At 42.1% G+C, this 19266-nt stretch overlaps 2 protein-coding genes across 3 annotated transcripts in view; both read right to left on the bottom strand.

Moving 5' to 3' along the window:
* Positions 1 to 3389: 3389 nt before the first annotated feature.
* On the bottom strand, positions 3390 to 5172 carry LOC138350173 (uncharacterized). The gene is made up of 2 exons (XM_069300510.1): positions 5169 to 5172; positions 3390 to 4786 (listed from the first exon to the last, which is right to left on the bottom strand). The coding sequence occupies exons 1-2, from the start codon at positions 5170 to 5172 to the stop codon at positions 3390 to 3392; spliced, it is 1401 nt and encodes a 466-aa protein (XP_069156611.1).
* Positions 5173 to 9293: 4121 nt separating this feature from the next.
* The window catches only part of LOC123745392 (uncharacterized), a 34274-nt gene continuing 24301 nt past the window's right edge, over positions 9294 to 19266 (bottom strand). Inside the window, exons 2-3 of one of the 2 annotated variants that reach the window (XM_045725901.2) lie at positions 11161 to 11280; positions 9294 to 10395 (exon numbers count right to left, since the gene is read on the bottom strand). In XM_045725901.2, the coding sequence (XP_045581857.2) occupies positions 9490 to 10395 (906 nt within the window). In that variant the 5' untranslated portion in view covers positions 11161 to 11280 and the 3' untranslated portion in view covers positions 9294 to 9489. The remainder of the gene's footprint in view (positions 10396 to 11160; positions 11281 to 19266) is intronic. The other variant, XM_069300832.1, reaches the window with a different exon arrangement.

Genomic DNA, 19266 nt, shown 5'->3' with positions numbered 1-19266 from the left:
ACTGACGTTGTAAGCAGAACAATACTGACACTTCGGGCGGTTTCAACACTCACTAATTCGAATTTTTCGTCAAAATCCGAGATTTTCAACTCAAATGGACTCTGACAAAATTACGACACGATTTTCTCGAAAAATAACTAAATTCGGCAAAAATGTAATTATCACTGTTTAATGTTTTACGAACAGAATTACGTCCCTTGCGCGCACTAGAGAGTAATACTGGCCCCAGAATATACACGAAACATGAAAAATTAGAATTTCCGCCAAAAAGTCAGATTCTAGCCCAAGCTGGACTTAGAAAATTTTCCACCTACGTTTCTACTGAAAACAGAATTCTAAGTCTACAAACACAATTCTACAGTCTTACTGGTAAAAACTAGAAAATATCACTCGCATCGACTGGAGAATCCTAATGACGCCCAGATCATACACGTGACCCACGAATACAAATTAATTAGTTAACGAGTTTCCGACATCGACTTAGCCGAAAACTTATCCCAAAATACTTAGAAATATACCACGGACTCTATTAAGCATTTACACGCAACTTATTATCCCTTAAACTCCTTCACTTATCTATCGTGACCGACATATAGCCCTAAGTCCAGAGGATTAACAACGCCTCTGACTTAGACTAATAGAACAGGGAATAACAAAACTTAACGTACGCACTTAGCCTAATATGCAAGAAAACGCTAAACACTTGGGAAAAATTTTAACCGGGGATTGAATTTAAGGGAAAAAATTAATCTAGAACAACGCAAATAAACGGAAATTACTTTATAAATTTAAGTATACTTAATTCAAAAATGCACTCGACTTAAACTTATAATTGTTCCTACCGGCTCGCCGTACCACACCTAGCCTAGAGGCCACACCATCTAGGTTCCAACAGAGCGACACGCAGCTTTCAGCAACAATTATGACTAGGGACGACTCAACCTCCACTAAGTGTGCGATCACTTAGTTGTTGAATCGCTGCTAGGTAGTTTACTAGTCCGTCCCTCGGAGGCCGCAACGCCCTTCACGGATTACGTTTTTCCTTAGCGTTTTGGGTCGTCTAATAACGCCCTCGGACTATCTACTGGCGTCCCACAGATATATCCGCCCCCGACAGCCCTCAAGGAACTGCTGTTGAGAGTATGGTGGCTCCCAACACCTCTGAATTAATTGCAATGGGTCGAGTATGGTACCCAGTCCAATCAACTCGGAGCGGTCTCCTTTTCAATAAATCTATTTTAACAGTCTAATCTTACTAACTAACCTTAATCATATCAGCCCGCATGACCCAAGATTCGCCAATCCCCACTCAAACGCACTGTTGTGGGGCGCACTGCTAATCCTGGCCCGCGGCTGTCTCCTTAGCATCCGCGCACGTGTTCGAACGGCTAGACGCGTGAGCCTTTCAACAATTTCAAACAAAATTGTTGAAACCACCGCTGTGCACCATTGTAACACGGGTTCGGGTTCCTCTCTCTTTACTTCCTTCTTTCTACTCCCTCTACCCGTATTCTTACTTTTATTTCTAAACCAAGGGACTCCAAAACTTTTACCAAAGCCAACTCCACGCCACGTGGTCCTAAGACGATTGACCGACTTAGGATTCTACACCCAGTATGACGTGACCTAAGCTCTGAACAAAACCCTAGAGTCACCTCTGCTGCCACCACCAGACCAGTAATACAAGAGCAATGATCGAGGTCTGGATCGATCACGCTAATTAATCAACCTAGGGGCTTGATCCCCACTATAAACGATGACCTTGAGAGTGGAATAAATTACACGGTAATGATAATTCCGATTCGATGTTAGAATCGGCGCCCAATGCAACTCTGCCTCGTGTGGACCACGTGACCAGGACAAGTATACACATAAAACACATGGAAACAATAAAATGCAAATTAATAACAAATTTAATTTATTAAACGAAAACTAAAACAAAATCTAAATATGTTCACTCCCTATCAATTTAACACTCCCTACTTGACCTGAGTGGCAAATGAGACTATTTCTATACTTAACAATAGCAACTATACCTTGGGCGACCACAGTTCTAGGTGTTGGGCCTGTTCTTGGGGAGAGGTAAGATGTTTGACCTCTCCTAGCTGCTTCCGTGACCACACTGATTTTTTCCTTGTCTGGACTACCCCAGACAGAGTATTGTATTGTTCCGCATCGCTTACCCAGTTACTTTAGCAAGGTTAAGTTATAACAATTAAACTCTGTTGTACTTAATTGATCCAGACTGGTTGAATTATTTTACTGAATTAGATTACACAAACATCTAACGGCAAAGCTGTTCCCGATCACAAAAATGGTTATTAAAACTTAGAGAAATAGTAGACCTGTCAACCCCTGATGACCTATGACCGCCGGTCACTCCGCCTCAAAAGTTAGATCTGATTCGTGACGTCACTGATGGTGACTTAAACTCAATAATTAGAATACTCTTGATATTGTATCCAGTACTATTATACAATACAATTTTAATGCAAAATGAATAAAGGCTAATTTTCTCTAAATTACTGAATACTATAGGATGATTCATTTACGCAGATATGAACAAAGCGTCGGTTATTTCCACCGCGAATTCCCCTGGGGGTCAGGTCACCATGCGGCTCAGCTTCCCATTCTCTTTTGTCGATAAACCACTCTGGATAATTCTTACAACAGCCTAGTTTGTTACAGTAACAGGAACAGACCCACAGGAACAGACCCACAGGTAACAGGAACAGACCCACAGGTAACAGGAACAGACCCACAGGTAACAGGAACAGACCCACAGGTAACAGGAATAGACAATACAGGTAACAGGAACAGACCCACAGGTAACAGGAACAGACACCACAGGTAACAGGAACAGACACCACAGGTAACAGGAACAGACCCACAGGTAACAGGAACAGACCCACAGGTAACAGGAACAGACCCACAGGTAACAGGAACAGACCCACAGGTAACAGGAACAGACCCACAGGTAACAGGAACAGACCCACAGGTAACAGGAACAGACCCACAGGTAACAGGAACAGACACCACAAGTAACAGGAACAGGCACCACAGGTAACAGGAACAGGCACCACAGGTAACAGGAACAGGCCCCACAAGTAACAGGAACAGGCACCACAGGTAACAGGAACAGACACCACAGGTAACAGGAACAACTTCCTGGAGGAGCTGCCTGCCTACATTCCTGTGGTCTACAGCACCACTGACGGAAGAAGCAGGGCGGGGGCATAGGCTTCACACCTCCAGATTAAATGCCACACACTCACTCAGCCACTTTTTTCTCTGTAAACAGAGAGGAACTCATTTATGGAGATGCAAGTGTCACATTAAATACTTAATCTTGTGAGTTGTATATATATATTGTGCACACCATATTCATTTTATAAGTGGTAGTTTATTATGTACCACGTCAATATTTTGATGAGTGATAGTTTATTGTTCACCACATACTCATCCTCTGAGCGGTAGTTGCTCACCACATACTCATCCTCTGAGCGGTAGTTGCTCACCACATACTCATCCTCTGAGCGGTAGTTGCTCACCACATACTCATCCTCTGAGCGGTAGTTGTGCACCACATACTCATCCTCTGAGCGGTAGTTGCTCACCACATACTCATCCTCTGAGCGGTAGTTGCTCACCACATACTCATCCTCTGAGCGGTAGTTGTGCACCACATACTCATCCTCTGAGCGGTAGTTGCTCACCACATACTCATCCTCTGAGCGGTAGTTGCTCACCACATACTCATCCTCTGAGCGGTAGTTGTGCACCACATACTCATCCTCTGAGCGGTAGTTGCTCACCACATACTCATCCTCTGAGCGGTAGTTGCTCACCACATACTCATCCTCTGAGCGGTAGTTGCTCACCACATACTCATCCTCTGAGCGGTAGTTGCTCACCACATACTCATCCTCTGAGCGGTAGTTGCTCACCACATACTCATCCTCTGAGCGGTAGTTGTGCACCACATACTCATCCTCTGAGCGGTAGTTGCTCACCACATACTCATCCTCTGAGCGGTAGTTGCTCACCACATACTCATCCTCTGAGCGGTAGTTGTGCACCACATACTCATCCTCTGAGCGGTAGTTGCTCACCACATACTCATTCTCTGAGCGGTAGTTGCTCACCACATACTCATCCTCTGAGCGGTAGTTGTGCACCACATACTCATCCTCTGAGCGGTAGTTGCTCACCACATACTCATCCTCTGAGCGGTAGTTGCTCACCACATACTCATCCTCTGAGCGGTAGTTGCTCACCACATACTCATCCTCTGAGCGGTAGTTGCTCACCACATACTCATCCTCTGAGCGGTAGTTGCTCACCACATACTCATCCTCTGAGCGGTAGTTGCTCACCACATACTCATCCTCTGAGCGGTAGTTGTGCACCACATACTCATCCTCTGAGCGGTAGTTGTGCACCACATACTCATCCTCTGAGCGGTAGTTGCTCACCACATACTCATCCTCTGAGCGGTAGTTGCTCACCACATACTCATCCTCTGAGCGGTAGTTGTGCACCACATACTCATCCTCTGAGCGGTAGTTGCTCACCACATACTCATCCTCTGAGCGGTAGTTGCTCACCACATACTCATCCTCTGAGCGGTAGTTGCTCACCACATACTCATCCTCTGAGCGGTAGTTGTGCACCACATACTCATCCTCTGAGCGGTATTTGTGCACCACATACTCATCCTCTGAGCGGTATTTGTGCACCACATACTCATCCTCTGAGCGGTATTTGTGCACCACATACTCATCCTCTGAGCGGTATTTGTGCACCACATACTCATTTTTTTTGTAATTGGTAGTTTATTAAAAATTGTCATCCACATTTTCGTGGAAGTGAACATTTCATTCACCTGCGCTGTATGGGTCATTCCTCGTGAATGGAATGTCTATTTCCACACGGAAGTGTGGATGCCAATTTATATGAGGTGGCCGTGGGTCAGTAATTCCTCTGGGCTTCACTAGTAGTCAGGGAAAGTTGAAAATTCCAGTTTGGCAACAGTATGGTGCTTGTGGAAGCTTTCCATTTTGAGACGGCATCATAGCCCAGTTGATAGAGCGTCGGCCTCACACGCGTTGGGGTCCACGGTTCAAGACCCATGTGAATAGAATGGTAGTTTATCCTGCATCGCATACTCATTTTGTGAGAGGCAGCTCTAAAGGCTTACACAGGCCACAAAAGTTTGTAATAAGACCCCAGTGCTTGTTTGACATCGATTATTACAATATATGTGTACACATTCTACTTAATTGTAATTTAGGGTCTTGGTAGTGCAGACGGGTTCGTTTTCGAATCATAATTGGGAATTCTGGGCGGGATAGAAATGATTGGGGGCGTTTCCTTTCATCCAATAAACCTGTTCACCTGGCAGTAAATAGGCACCCAGGAGCAGACGATGTCACAATAACAGGTCCGAAGTGAACTATTTGCCTTGATCCTTGCACTGAAATGTGTACAAGTCTCCAAACTTGATACATTAATTGTAAGTGACTCGTTATCATCCTTAAATGCTCTCAACTCTTTAAGACATTACTGTAACATGCTCGTGTCCGAAGCTAGACACAAATACAACAAAATTATTAAGGATGGTAACAGAGTCCATTTCACGTGGTCTCCATCTCATGTTGGCCTCCGAATGCATGATAGAGCTGATAAGTTAGCCAAAGAATCTGCCTTTAAAGGAGCCGTTGAGTGTAACCTTGGATTGTCAATGAGCAATCTGAGAGCAGCTGTACACCGAGAACTTCAACAAGATCTTGTAGATCTGAGGCAAAGTGAAATTGACACCAGTAATTCCATCTATCATCATACTATCATGCAAGAGGAGCCACACATCTATGGATCATTCAATAAAATCAGCAGACTTCTAGATGTTACTACTGCTCGGCTTAGACTCGGTTACAAGTATCTCTGGGAATTCTCATTATCTGCTGATGTAGACCTGACCAAATGTAAACTGTGTCAACAAAATTATTCGCACACCCTCCGTCACTATGTGACGGAGTGCGAAAAGATACGTGAATTTAGAGACAATTCTATAACCAATGTTCCAGCGATGTGTCAATATTTCATTCAAAATGATCTGCTACTAGAAATTTTAGCCAAATATCCCCAGTTTGCTAACTGTAGGTAGTAACTGAGTGATTGTAACCTATCCACCGCTGCCCACTGGATGGGGGGCGGTGTGCAGGACAAACATATAAATTGTGACACTAGCTCTCCACATATGTCAGTTGCTTAATTTAGAACCTGTACTTGAGGTCGATCTCGAACCCATTGTTGATGTGACGACTTATATTGAATTTTGTAACTAGCTCATCAAGATTGTAACTTGCTTAGCTAAATGAATTGTGGGGTTCAGTTCCTGAGCACATTATGTGCCTCTGTAACCCTTTCCACTACCGCCCACAAGATGGGTATGGGGTGCATAATAAATGAACTAAACTAACCGAAGAGTTGACACCCATCCCATACATCCGAAAATAAAGAACCGACGACGTTTCGGTCTGTCAAGTCGCGTAATTGAAAAAAGAATGGAAGAGACTGACAGTGTAAGGTTAGAAAGATGAATAGTGAGTCGAAGGTGAGAATAAGAGAATAAAGGTAATTACTATAGGAAAAGTAAGAAGTAAGAGGAGGAAATAGCGATAAAACATTATATATTTATTTATTTAAAACAAAAGAAAGTAACAATTAATGGACCAATAAACAACGCTGGCTTGCAGATAACATTCTTGCAAATCCGCTAACACGCAGTGTATCAGGCGAGTCTTAATGCTAACTGTAGTAAAAGTGTGTGTATCGTATCGGAGTGGAGCAGTAGTTGTGGCGGATGGATGCTCGCTTGATTGTTATTGTTTGGTGGCCGGGCCTGGTAGTTCGGGTGTGTCGTGCATGAGTACAGGTCCGTGGAGGTGTGCTCCCCTAATATCTGTTGCCCTAGCTTTAGTCATATGCTGTTTGCTTGTTGTTATAGTCTTGTTATATTGTATAGTTGTTATAGTATATAGTTATATATGACAGTGCTTGGATTATGTGTGTGTTGTTTATTATATGACTTGTTTTTTGTTGCAGGATGTGACTGTCCTGTAATTGTTTGATCAATAAAGCCACAAGTCTGGCAGAGCGTTTGTTTTACCTCACTAACAAAGTATATAAGGCATACATTAAGAATTTGTAGTCATTTGTTAGTTACAAAGAGTACAGCTAAACTTGAACACAATATCTGAATGAATGATTAAGGTATTCACCGAGAATTTGCTGTATTGTGGAAGTTAATATAATTTGTAATTTCACGCAACCTTAGTTTAGATTATATCTAAATGATTATGTTTTCACACTGTCTAATATATAATGCACTGTAGCATGTCCCTGTTTTTGTCCACAGCACTACATATCGTGTGATCTACTTTCCCAAACAAGCCAAAGTGTCCAAAGATTCTTGTAGCCTAGTTGTCTTTGACCTGTGTCTACGGGTCGTATTCCAGATAAATATAGTATGGTAAGTACACAGAGAAATCACATTATCGTGATATATCAATGAGAAAATGCACAGGAGCCGTGATGAGGAGGCTTCAGTAGAAGCCTTGGGAATCCTCGAGGGTGCAGTAGTACTCCAGGTTGCAATTCTTTTACCATGTCGTAGCGCAGTCGACTAGAGCGTACATCTGGGAATATCCAGTGCGTAGGTTCGACTCCTCATCACAGCTCCTGTGGATTTTCTATTAGTATGGTAAGTCTTAAGATGAGCTGTTGTGAAGGAAAAGCTCTAAGCATGCCAACAGGAATCAACAGTATTCTGCTCCTGTAGTCTTATGAAAAAGATAAAAAAAAAGTCTTCATGAAAAAAAGTAACTTGGGTCCTTCCTTGTCATAGCATGAGACTCAGACAGGTAAGTCAGAAGCCCCTTTAAAAGGTCAGTGATGTGGGTCTCATTGGGCCGTCAGCGAGTACTGTATACAAGACACTACCCACCCAGCATCCACGTGACAGTTGTCTCTGTGACCTCCTAGCAAATGTTAGTGACAGCTCTTGGTCTCACTATAAAACCATCGCAATAGACAGTTCTAAAACATATAACTTATAAACAGTAATCTCTAACGATTTTAATCGACGTGCAAATAAACCATACTGCTCTTTCTTCATACTGCAAGTGAAGTTCTTGTGGCTGTGGCCCTTGTTATGGCAGCTAGACGTCTTGAAGCAACCTGTTCTCTTACAAAAATCGTCGCATTTCGATCGTATGCGTTACATAAGGTCACAAATTGTCGTACTTGAAAATGGAAGCGGCTTGTGAAAGTGACGTACATTCCCGTTTTCTGTTTCGGGTCCTCTGATAGGTTAGGAGAGGACACTTCTAATTTGACAGTTTTCTTGACGTTGGGAAACCTTAGGAACCTTATCTTAGGCTGCGTGAAGGCTGCTGATCCTCCCCAGGACGATGCTGAGGACACAGACGCTCCTCAGAATACACAAGACACTGAAATTCTAAAAAAAAAGAAACAGAAGACCCTGAACCTCTTTAAAATGAAACAGAAGACCCTGAACCTCTTTAAAATGAAACAGAAGATCCTGAACCTCTTTAAAATGAAACAGAAGATCCTGAACCTCTTTAAAATGAAACAGAAGATCCTGAACTTCTCTAAAAAAAACAGACCCTGGACCTCTCTAAAAGGAAACAGAAGACCCTGAACTTCTCTGAAAGGAAACAGTAGACCCTGAACCTCTCTAAAAGGAAACAGAAGACCCTGAACCTTTCTAAAAGGAAACAGAAGACCTTGGACCTCTCTAAAGGGAAACAGAAGACCCTGGACCTCTCTAAAAAAAAACAGACCCTGGACCTCTCTAAAAGGAAACAGAAGACCCTGAACTTCTCTGAAAGGAAACAGTAGACCCTGAACCTCTCTAAAAGGAAACAGAAGACCCTGAACCTTTCTAAAAGGAAACAGAATACCCTGAACCTCTCTAAAAGGAAACAGAAGACCTTGGACCTCTCTAAAGGGAAACAGAAACAGACCTGGACCTCTCTAAAAGAAAATAGAAAAAGATCCCAATGTAGGACAGAAATCGAGAGATTCTTTTTCAAACCATAGGTAAAAACCCACGGAACCGCCTACCCGCCAAAATTGCAGTTTAAAAATAATTTGGAAATGATCCTCAGCAATAATGGAGGGACCTTTGATAAACCGCCGGCTTCCTGTCTCCATGGAGGCCACTAGAGATGGCGACCCTCACGTAAATTCAGGAATATATAAATTAATTGTAAACATTGTAAATTTATTTGGTAACAAGTATTATAATAAACACTTTATTTTCTTTATTTTAGTAATAAATACGATAAGCAAAAACATTTATACTATAAGTATACAGAAAAATCATCCAGCACACATATGTTCTTTTAAATTTAGATGCAATCACTTTCCGGTAGACATTATTAATAAATAAGGCGCGCTAAATTATCGCCTGAGCCCGGAAGGTGGCTTGCATGTGTGTTGTTGTAGACAAGTGTCGAAACAGCACTTGTCGACACCTGAGCAGGAACCGTCGTTGGAACAAGATGTTGGAGCAGAGAAGCTCCTGACTGGGGGACAGGCAGGACGCGCAGGGGGACAGTTGCCAGGTTTGAAACCGACGAAGCTCTGAGGCTCGCTGGCGTCCTCGCAGCAGTAGACCTGACCCTTGGGTGTCCGGCACCAGTAGCGGCAACTGCTTGGCGGGTTCACTCCTCCGAGGCCAGGGTTAACTCCAGCGAGTCCACCCCCAAATCCATTGCCAAATCCACCTCCGAGTCCATTTCCGAATCCACCACCGGCTCCATTCCCAAATCCACTTCCGAATCCACCACCGGCTCCATTCCCAAATCCACCAGCGGCTCCACTACCAAATCCACCACCGGCTCCATTCCCAAATCCACTTCCAAATCCACCAGCGGCTCCGTTGCCAAATCCACTTCCGAATCCACCAGCGGCTCCACTGCCAAATCCACCACCGGCTCCGTTCCCAAATCCACTTCCGAATCCACCAGCGGCTCCGTTGCCAAATCCACTTCCGAATCCATTACCGGCTACATTTCCAAATCCACCACCGGCTCCACTTCCGAAGCCACCGCCGAACCCTGGGTTGACGCCAAACCCTCCCCCAAATGAAGGATTTACACCGAATCCACCTCCGATTGCTGGATTTCGCCCGAAGCCTCTATCGTCTTCGAGGTCCAGAGACCTCTGGTCACCTTTGGTGCCTCCTTCAGCAGCCCCGCCTGAGCGCTCTTCCACTGCGGCGGCTGCATCCTTTGCTTCGCCCTCAGAGGCTTGAATATCTTCAGCCGACACCACAGCCACTAGCAGCAGCCATATTAACTTCATCTGTAGTATTAAAAAATGATGCATAAAGATAAAAGAGAAATTTCCGGTAAAAGTCAGTTTATGTACACACACATCTAAATTTTTCCATTGATTACCTATCAATGGAACAAGGAACGGATAAGGAAACGTATTAATATTAAGTTAAATGGCAATCTTGCTTATATTGACAAAAACACAAGTTGAACAGAAAGTTATCTTATATTATAAGAACCACTAGAAGAAAATAATTATATTCTATAGACAAAAAACTCTAGTTAAAAAAAAAGAATGATAACGGTCAGCAAAATTATAAGAATTGCAGGCAATAAGTCACAATAACGTGGCTAAAGTATGTTGACCAGACCACACACTAGAAGGTGAAGGGACTACGACGTTTTCTCAAGTCGATCGACATGAGAATGGTCCAGGACGGACCGAAACGTCGTCGTCCCTTCACCTTCTAGTGTGTGGTCTGGAGCCAGATTCACGAAAGCACTTACGAACCTGTACATCTTTTCTCAGTCTTTGGTGGCTTTGTTTACAATTATCAAACAGTTAATGAGCGCCGAAGCACCAGGAGGCTGTTTATAACAATAACAACAGTTGATTAGGAAGTTTTCATGCTTGTAAACTGTTTAGTAAATGTAACCAAAGCCGTCAAAGATTGAGGAAAGATGTACACGTTCGTAAGTGCTTGCGTAACTGCTTCGTGAATCTGGGCCCTGGTCAACATGATAAGAATTGATACAGACACATTCCTAAACGTAACGTGGAAGTGCGCCTTACCTTTAGTGAGATGTGAATATCCAACTAGTGAGTGAGAGAGGGAAGCAGTGTCTTATATACCCGGGGACCCTGACCTTGCCGCCGTCTCTCACTGGATACAACAGGACCAGTTGCTGGTAACTGCGGGAGAGGAAGGAGGAAGAACACTACCACGGCGACGCTGACGACAATATTAAACTAATCTTGCCAACCGGATATGTTCAGCTGAATTGTATTAAACAAATCATGCTTTGGGTTCAAATTATTGCTAATTTTCGTAACGAAGGGTGGAAATTGTAGTTCTTACCAGTGAGTAAAACAGCGTCACTATTTTGTGTCTAGCGATTAAAGGAAGGTTATTCAGACATGGTATCCGTATTCACACACACACACACACACACACACACACACACACACACACACACACACACACACACACGCGCACACGCGCACACACACACACATAATTGACTGGACCAAAGAGCCAAAGCTCAACCCCCGCAAGCACAATTAGGTGAGTACACACGCGCGCGCGCGCGCACACACACACACACACACACACACACACACACACATCAGAACAGCTTTCAGGAACCTGTGTAAGGAATCATTCATAATCTTGTATACCACATTTGTAAGACCAATCCTGGAGAATGCGGCCCCATCATGGAGCCCGTACCTTGTCAAGCACAAGACGAAGCTGGAAAAAGTTCAAAGGTATGCCACTAGAGTAGTCCCAGAACTAAGAGGCATGAGTTACGAGGAAAGGCTATGGGAAATGCACCTTAGGACACTGGAAGACAGAAGAGTAAGGGAAGACATGATCACTACCTACAAAATCCTCAGGGGAATCGACCGGGTAGACAAGGATAAACTATTCAACACTGGTGGTACGCGAACAAGGGAACACAGGTGGAAACTGAGTACGCACATGAGCCACAGAGACGTTAAAAAGAACTTTTTCAGTGTCAGAATAGTTAACAGATGGAATGCATTAGGCAGTGATGTGGTGGAGGTTGACTCCATACACAGGTTTAAGTGTAGACATGATAGAGCTCAATAGGCTCAGGAATCTGTACACCAGTTGATTGACAGTTGAGAGGCGGGACCAAAGAGCCAAAGCTCAACCCCCGCAAGCACAAATAGGTGAGTACACACACATACACAGGGGCAACAGGGGGCAGGGATACAGGGGCTGGTGGCTGAATGGATAGCGCCCTAAACTCATGGACCTATGGACCGGGGTTCGATCCCCGCAGCCGGCGGAAACAAATGGGCAGAGTTCCTTTCACTCTGATGCCCTTGTTACCTAGCAGTAAATGAGTACCTGGGAGTTAGACAGCTGCTACGGGCTGCTTCCTGTGTGTGTGTGTGTGTGTGGAAAAAATTAGTTAGTTAGTAGTTAGTAACAGTTAATTGATTGACAGTTGAGAGGCGGGCCGAAAGAGCAGAGATCAACCCCCGCAAGCACAACTAGGTGAATACACACACACACACACCTGCAAATCAACTGATATAACATAACATCTAGGAATCTGCATGAAGCCTATTGGTCTATGCGAGCCTGCTCTTGTATAAGTCACTAGTCGCTAGAGTTATTTTGAAGTTTGCAAGCTACAAAAGCTTGCAGTTTCTCTCTACAGTTATATGTAGGCATACGAGGCTTCTCTATTTTATTGTCTCATTTAGTAAAATATTTACAAGATGATTGTTAGAGAGACAATGTTTTGGTCGCTAGCCTCGTGCTAAATGCCTACCATAATTTCAGATATTAATATTATTTTGTTCCTATTATTACTGTGTAACAGTAAGCCTAGCAGTAGATTTATAGTAATATAATTAGTATAAACAATCTACACTTGTGTAGTTGTGAAATTTATGTAAGGAATTTACACACGTCTTTCGCACTCTCCAGAGTTCTCTGTCAAGGTTGTGAGCGTGTGATTAGGACGAGACTTACATCTCAACGTCCATATCAATGTCTGTGAGAAGACATTACCATTACTAAGTATAAATAGTAATGGCTGCAGTAGTAGTAGTATTACTAGTACTTGATAAGCTGCACTAAGAGAAGCTTACTCGCATTCTCGTTATTATTATCATAATATTATTCATGGCAGTAGTACAAGTTATAGTACAAGTAATATTTTTATTATCAGTAATAATAAGAACAGTCTAATAACTAACAGTAACAATATCAGGCACAGCATTGTAAGAGCAACAACAGCAAAAGAAATAATAATGATTATTATTTACAACATGTCCAGCAAGAGCTGTGATTGGATTTGAGTCAGCGAGCGTGAAGGCGAGAGAGAGTTAGTACACGCCAGCAGGAAATTCCTGTTATTACTCAGTGCTTTAACCTACAATTAAAACACAAAGGAAATAAATAGTACGTGGAGAGATAGCAAAATTTAAGTATATATATATATATATATATATATATATATATATATATATATATATATATATATATATATGTCGTACCTAGTAGCCAGAACGCACTTCTCAGCCTACAATTCAGGGCCCGATTTGCCAAATAAGCCAAGTTTTCCTGAATTAATATATTTTCTCAAATTTTTTTCTTATGAAATGATGAAGCTGCCCATTTCGTTATGTATGAGGTCAATTTTTTTTTATTGGAGTTAAAATTAACGTAGATATATGACCGAACCTAACCAACCCTACCTAACCTAACCTAACCTATCTTTATGGGTTAGGTTAGGTTAGGTAGCCGAAAAAGCTAGGTTAGGTTAGGTTAGGTAGGTTAGGTAGTCGAAAAACAATTAATTCATGAAAACTTGGCTTATTAGGCAAATCGGGCCTTGCATAGTAGGCTGAGAAGTGCGTTCTGGCTACTAGGTACGACATATATATATATATATATATATATATATATATATATATATATATATATATATATATATATATATATATATATTGGTGTATACTGGCAGCAGGTTTTCTTTCAAACATGTTTCATTGAATATGACCGCATATTCTGTATTTATTATTTTCTGGTTTAGGGCTTCTATCCCTCTAACTATTTTCTTAGCATCAGGGCTTAATTGGAACAGGAGTTCTCCAAAACTCATTTTCGTACTTTTAAGGTGAAGAAAAGAAGTGATTTACTATAGAGTGTATTACACTTATTTGTATAATTTGCACGACGTTTCGAACCTCCATGGTTCATTCTCAAGTGAACAATCTTACAATACTAGTTGATTTTATACCCGCATTAGGTCAGGTGATAATACAATGAAGGTGAAAAACATGGGGGGATACATAAGGGATAAACATAGGGGCTGCAGAAGGCTTATTGGCCCATACGAGGCATCTCCTATCTAAACACAAAGATTAATCCAGTGTAATTGGCCTGTTATGTTGGACATTGTCTTCTGTGTTGGCATCGATATGTTCTTGTCTTGTCCTTACTCTCATGGTGGGTAGACTCTACCCACCATGGTGGGTAGACTCTACCTTACTCTACCCACCATGAGAGTAAGGACAAGACAAGAACATATCGATGCCAACACAGAAGACAATGTCCAACATAACAGGCCAATTACACTGGATTAATCTTTGTGTTTAGATAGGAGATGCCTCGTATGGGCCAATAAGCCTTCTGCAGCCCCTATGTTTATCCCTTATGTATCCCCCCATGTTTTTCACCTTCATTGTATTATCACCTGACCTAATGCGGGTATAAAATCAACTAGTATTGTAAGATTGTTCACTTGAGAATGAACCATGGAGGTTCGAAACGTCGTGCAAATTATACAAATAAGTGTAATACACTCTATAGTAAATCACTTCTTTTCTTCACCTTAAAAGTACGAAAATGAGTTTTGGAGAACTCCTGTTCCAATTAAGCCCTGATGCTAAGAAAATAGTTAGAGGGATAGAAGCCCTAAACCAGAAAATAATAAATACAGAATATGCGGTCATATTCAATGAAACATATATATATATATATATATATATATATATATATATATATATATATATATATATATATATATATATATATATGAGAGAGAGAGAGAGAGAGAGAGAGAGAGAGAGAGAGAGAGAGAGAGAGAGAGAGAGAGAGAGACAGAGAGACAGACATAGTGAGTGTGTAAGCATAATGGTGAACAGAAGCATAAAGTTTACTAAAACGAGCCCAAACGTCTTGCCCTGCCCGGGAATGGAACCCAGGTCCATTTGGTTGTAAGCCGTCTGCGCTACAATACCGCCCCCCCCCCATCCTATCCACAATAAACTACAGTTACAGCCCGTGCTACTTGGAACTTTTTGTTCCGAGTTGCTGGATCTAAAACAACAACAATAAACTAGCCGCCTCCGGCAGCAACAGTCAATGCGCTACAGATGAGATATAAGGAGTTTGAATGTATTCAATGTAAATGTATTGAATAAGTGGGAAGTACTAGCGTGGTAAACACATGAAGCTATATCCATTTATAGCGACAAACGAAGACAGAACAGGGAAAGAAGGTATACTGGAGTCATTGCTCAGACGACCGACATTCTCAGCGTCACTCTTATGCAACGTTGCAAATGGGGCTTCAGTAATGCAGATCACCGTCTTCTTGGGGGTGCCACAAGAAGTAACCTTGCCACCAGAGGACAGCACAAGCCCACAAGGTCCCCCTAGCACTGACTGGAACAGTGGCGTCAGCTCCCGTGCTCGCTGAGAATACTTAAAATCATTCATTATGCTGATCGATTCATGGATTTGATGATTTTCCCTGGCGTCATAACTGCCACAGTACACACATCATGCAGCTGGGGTCATGCCTTCATTTAACCCTTGGCCAAACACTTGACGTGCCTCTACGCCCACGTCAATTGAACATTCACACCTCAATAGAACATTCACACCTCAATAGAACATTCACACCTCAATAGAACATTCACACCTCAATAGAACATTCACACCACAATCGAACATTTACACTTCAATAGAACATTCACACCACACAACATTCACAGTTTGTGTGCGCATGGTAGGAGCTATATGGCCTGCGTGGTGTTGTAAGCTGACAATATATCCTTGGTGTAGTGTAGTATTGCGCGCTCCTCCACAAACACACGGAAGAGGGAAAGTTGGGAAGACCCCAGCCAGCGGGCACCAGCTCCTAGGTCAGGGCCGCCCCACCCTACCCAAACATGCCTGTCTACGAAGACGTCCTGAACATCTATTAATATTTCCTATGGATATTCTTATATATTTTTATATTTGTTGAATAAATTCCAGCTCTCGGGCCTCGCCTTCTAGCTATCGGTCAACTGGCGAAGTGATTCCATATCTTGTGCTGTCACATCTTCTAGAGTTGCGAAGGAAGTTGACCTCCTCCCCCATCCCCAGCTAGTTGCTCACTACTCGGACACTAAAGCAATGTTTAATTATATCACTTCTATTTTCAGAGTTTACAATTTCCCTCCATGGTGTCTCCTCTTGTACCGCATCCGTGTTAACCATGTTACTCACAGTCATTGTTCATATCCTGTCTATATCATAGAGTATTTTGTACGTATTCATCAAGTTTCCTATACTTTCATATTATATATATATATATATATATATATATATATATATATATATATATATATATATATATATATATATATATATATATATATATATATATATATGTCGTACCTAGTAGCCAGAACTCACTTCTCAGCCTACTATGCAAGGCCCGATTTGCCTAATAAGCCAAGTTTTTGTGAATTAATATATTTTCTCTAATTTTTTTCTTATGAAATGATAAAGCTACCCATTTCATTATGTATGAGATCAATTTTTTTTTATTGGAGTTAAAATTAACGTAGAAATATGACCGAACCTAACCAACCCTACCTAACCTAACCTAACCTATCTTTATAGGTTAGGTTAGGTTAGGTTAGGTAGCCGAAAAAGTTAGGTTAGGTTAGGTAGGTTAGGTAGTCGAAAAAAACATTAATTCATGAAAACTTAATTTATTAATTAAAAAAACATTAATTCATGAAATCGGGCCTTGCATAGTAGGCTGAGAAGTGCGTTCTGGCTACTAGGTACGACATATATATATATATATATATATATATATATATATATATATATATATATATAACAATATATATATATATATATATATATATATATATATATATATATATATATATATATATATATATATATATATATATATGTACGCTTCGGTGCTGATCAAGCAGGTGGGGCGGCCAACCACAAGGAAATAGCAAAATTAGCCAAATACAGGCGATTGGAAGGTCAATACACCTTTGTTTCCATAGCGTCTGAGACGCATGGCCCCTGGGGTAAAAGTGCCTTGGGATTTCTCAAGGAATTGTTCCAGGCTCATTGACGTCACCAAAGACCCAAGGGCTGCCAGTTTTTTGTTTCAGCGCCTCAGTGTGGCGATCCAGAGGGGAAATACCTGCTGCATCCTCGGTTCCTGTCCGGAAGCAGAGGAGCTTCAACAGATCCATAACCTGTAAGCACTTTTTGTTTCAACCAATGTATATCTTGTAACGATTAAATATACAATAATTAAAGCACAAAAACACACAAAAGGAAGGGGGTGGTAGGAGAAAAACACACAGAAACTGTATTCGAGGGGACCGAAACATTCCCTCTAATGCGTGTGGGTATGGAAATGTCAAGACCCACAAGCTTGGAAACTCACTTCGGCCAATCATCAACCAGATACCCACACCCACGTACAGACTGGCGAAGCGACTCAATGAATTGCTGACTCCTTATGTACCTTGTGCTTTCAGCCTGAAGTCTTCAAAGGAATTTGTTGACTTACTGCGAGGAACACGGGTCACAGGGATAAGAGCCTCGTTGGACGTAGAATCACTGTTTACCAACGTACCTGTGGATGAAACAATTGGGATGATAGCGGACAGAGTGTATCGTGATCCAGCCTGTACTCCTCTTGACATACCAGAAAATATTCTGAGGAAACTACTCCAAGATTGTACTAAAGAGGCACCCTTCTTGAGCCTGGATGGGCACATGTATAAGCAAGTAGATGGGGTCGCCATGGGTTCTCCCCTAGGTGTCCTGTTTGCGAACTTCTACATGGGTACCATCGAGCAAAAGGTCTTAGTTGACATGGACTTGAAACCGGCCATATACTGCAGGTATGTTGACGACATTTTTACACAGGTACCTGATGTCAGACATCTGCAGGAGCTAAAGGAGGCATTCGAGAAGAATTCTGTGTTGTTTCACTTATGAGATGGAAAAGGATGGGAAGCTGCCCTTTCTAGATGTAACAGTCACGGAAAGGGGTGGAGGCTTCCACACTGCAGTCTATACTAAGGAAACATAGGAATGTGCCTCAATGCCAATAGTGACTGCCCAGTCAGGTACAAGAGGAGTATTGTCAATGCTTGCATCGACCGTGCTCTCAGCCACAGCTCAGAATGGAAGCAAGTCGATGAGGAACTCTGTAGGGTAAGGCAGGTCCTAGTCAACAATGGCTTCTCCAATGGATCTGTTGAAGACATCATAAAAAGAAAGGTAAAACGCCATGCAACCTCTGAAGAGATAACTAACACAACACATGTACCCCCTTATTAGACTATTTTACAGGAACTTCTTCTCGACAGCTCACAAAACGGAGGAAAGGGTCCTGAAAGATATTGTTGATAGGAACGTTATCCTTACAGACAAAAAACTGAAAATACTGTTGACGATTTACTATAAAACCAAAAAAACGGCCAACCTACTCATGAGAAACTCTCCAGACACAAAGCAGAACGCTTTAAAAGAGACCAATGTTGTCTTTGCATTCAAATGCCCACTTGGGGACTGTAAGCCCCAAGGAGCTTAGTATATAGGCAAGACAAACACGTCTCTTTCCAGGCGATTAACAATGCATAAACAACAGGGCTCCATAAAGGAACACATAATCTCCTCTCACAACCAGACCATCACCAGAGAAGTCTTAACAGACATCACAGAAATCATCGATAGATACAGCAATAGCAGGCGGCTCGACATCAGCGAGGCACTACACATCAAAAAGTCAACAGCAGCAATCAACAGCCAGTTAATGCACAACTATATTCTACCCACTTCAAGACCCCGAACCAATATAGAAGCAT

This window comes from Procambarus clarkii, chromosome 44, assembly GCF_040958095.1.
Source record: "Procambarus clarkii isolate CNS0578487 chromosome 44, FALCON_Pclarkii_2.0, whole genome shotgun sequence".
Lineage (NCBI taxonomy): Eukaryota > Metazoa > Arthropoda > Malacostraca > Decapoda > Cambaridae > Procambarus > Procambarus clarkii.
This window is presented reverse-complemented; position numbering and strand designations above follow the sequence as displayed.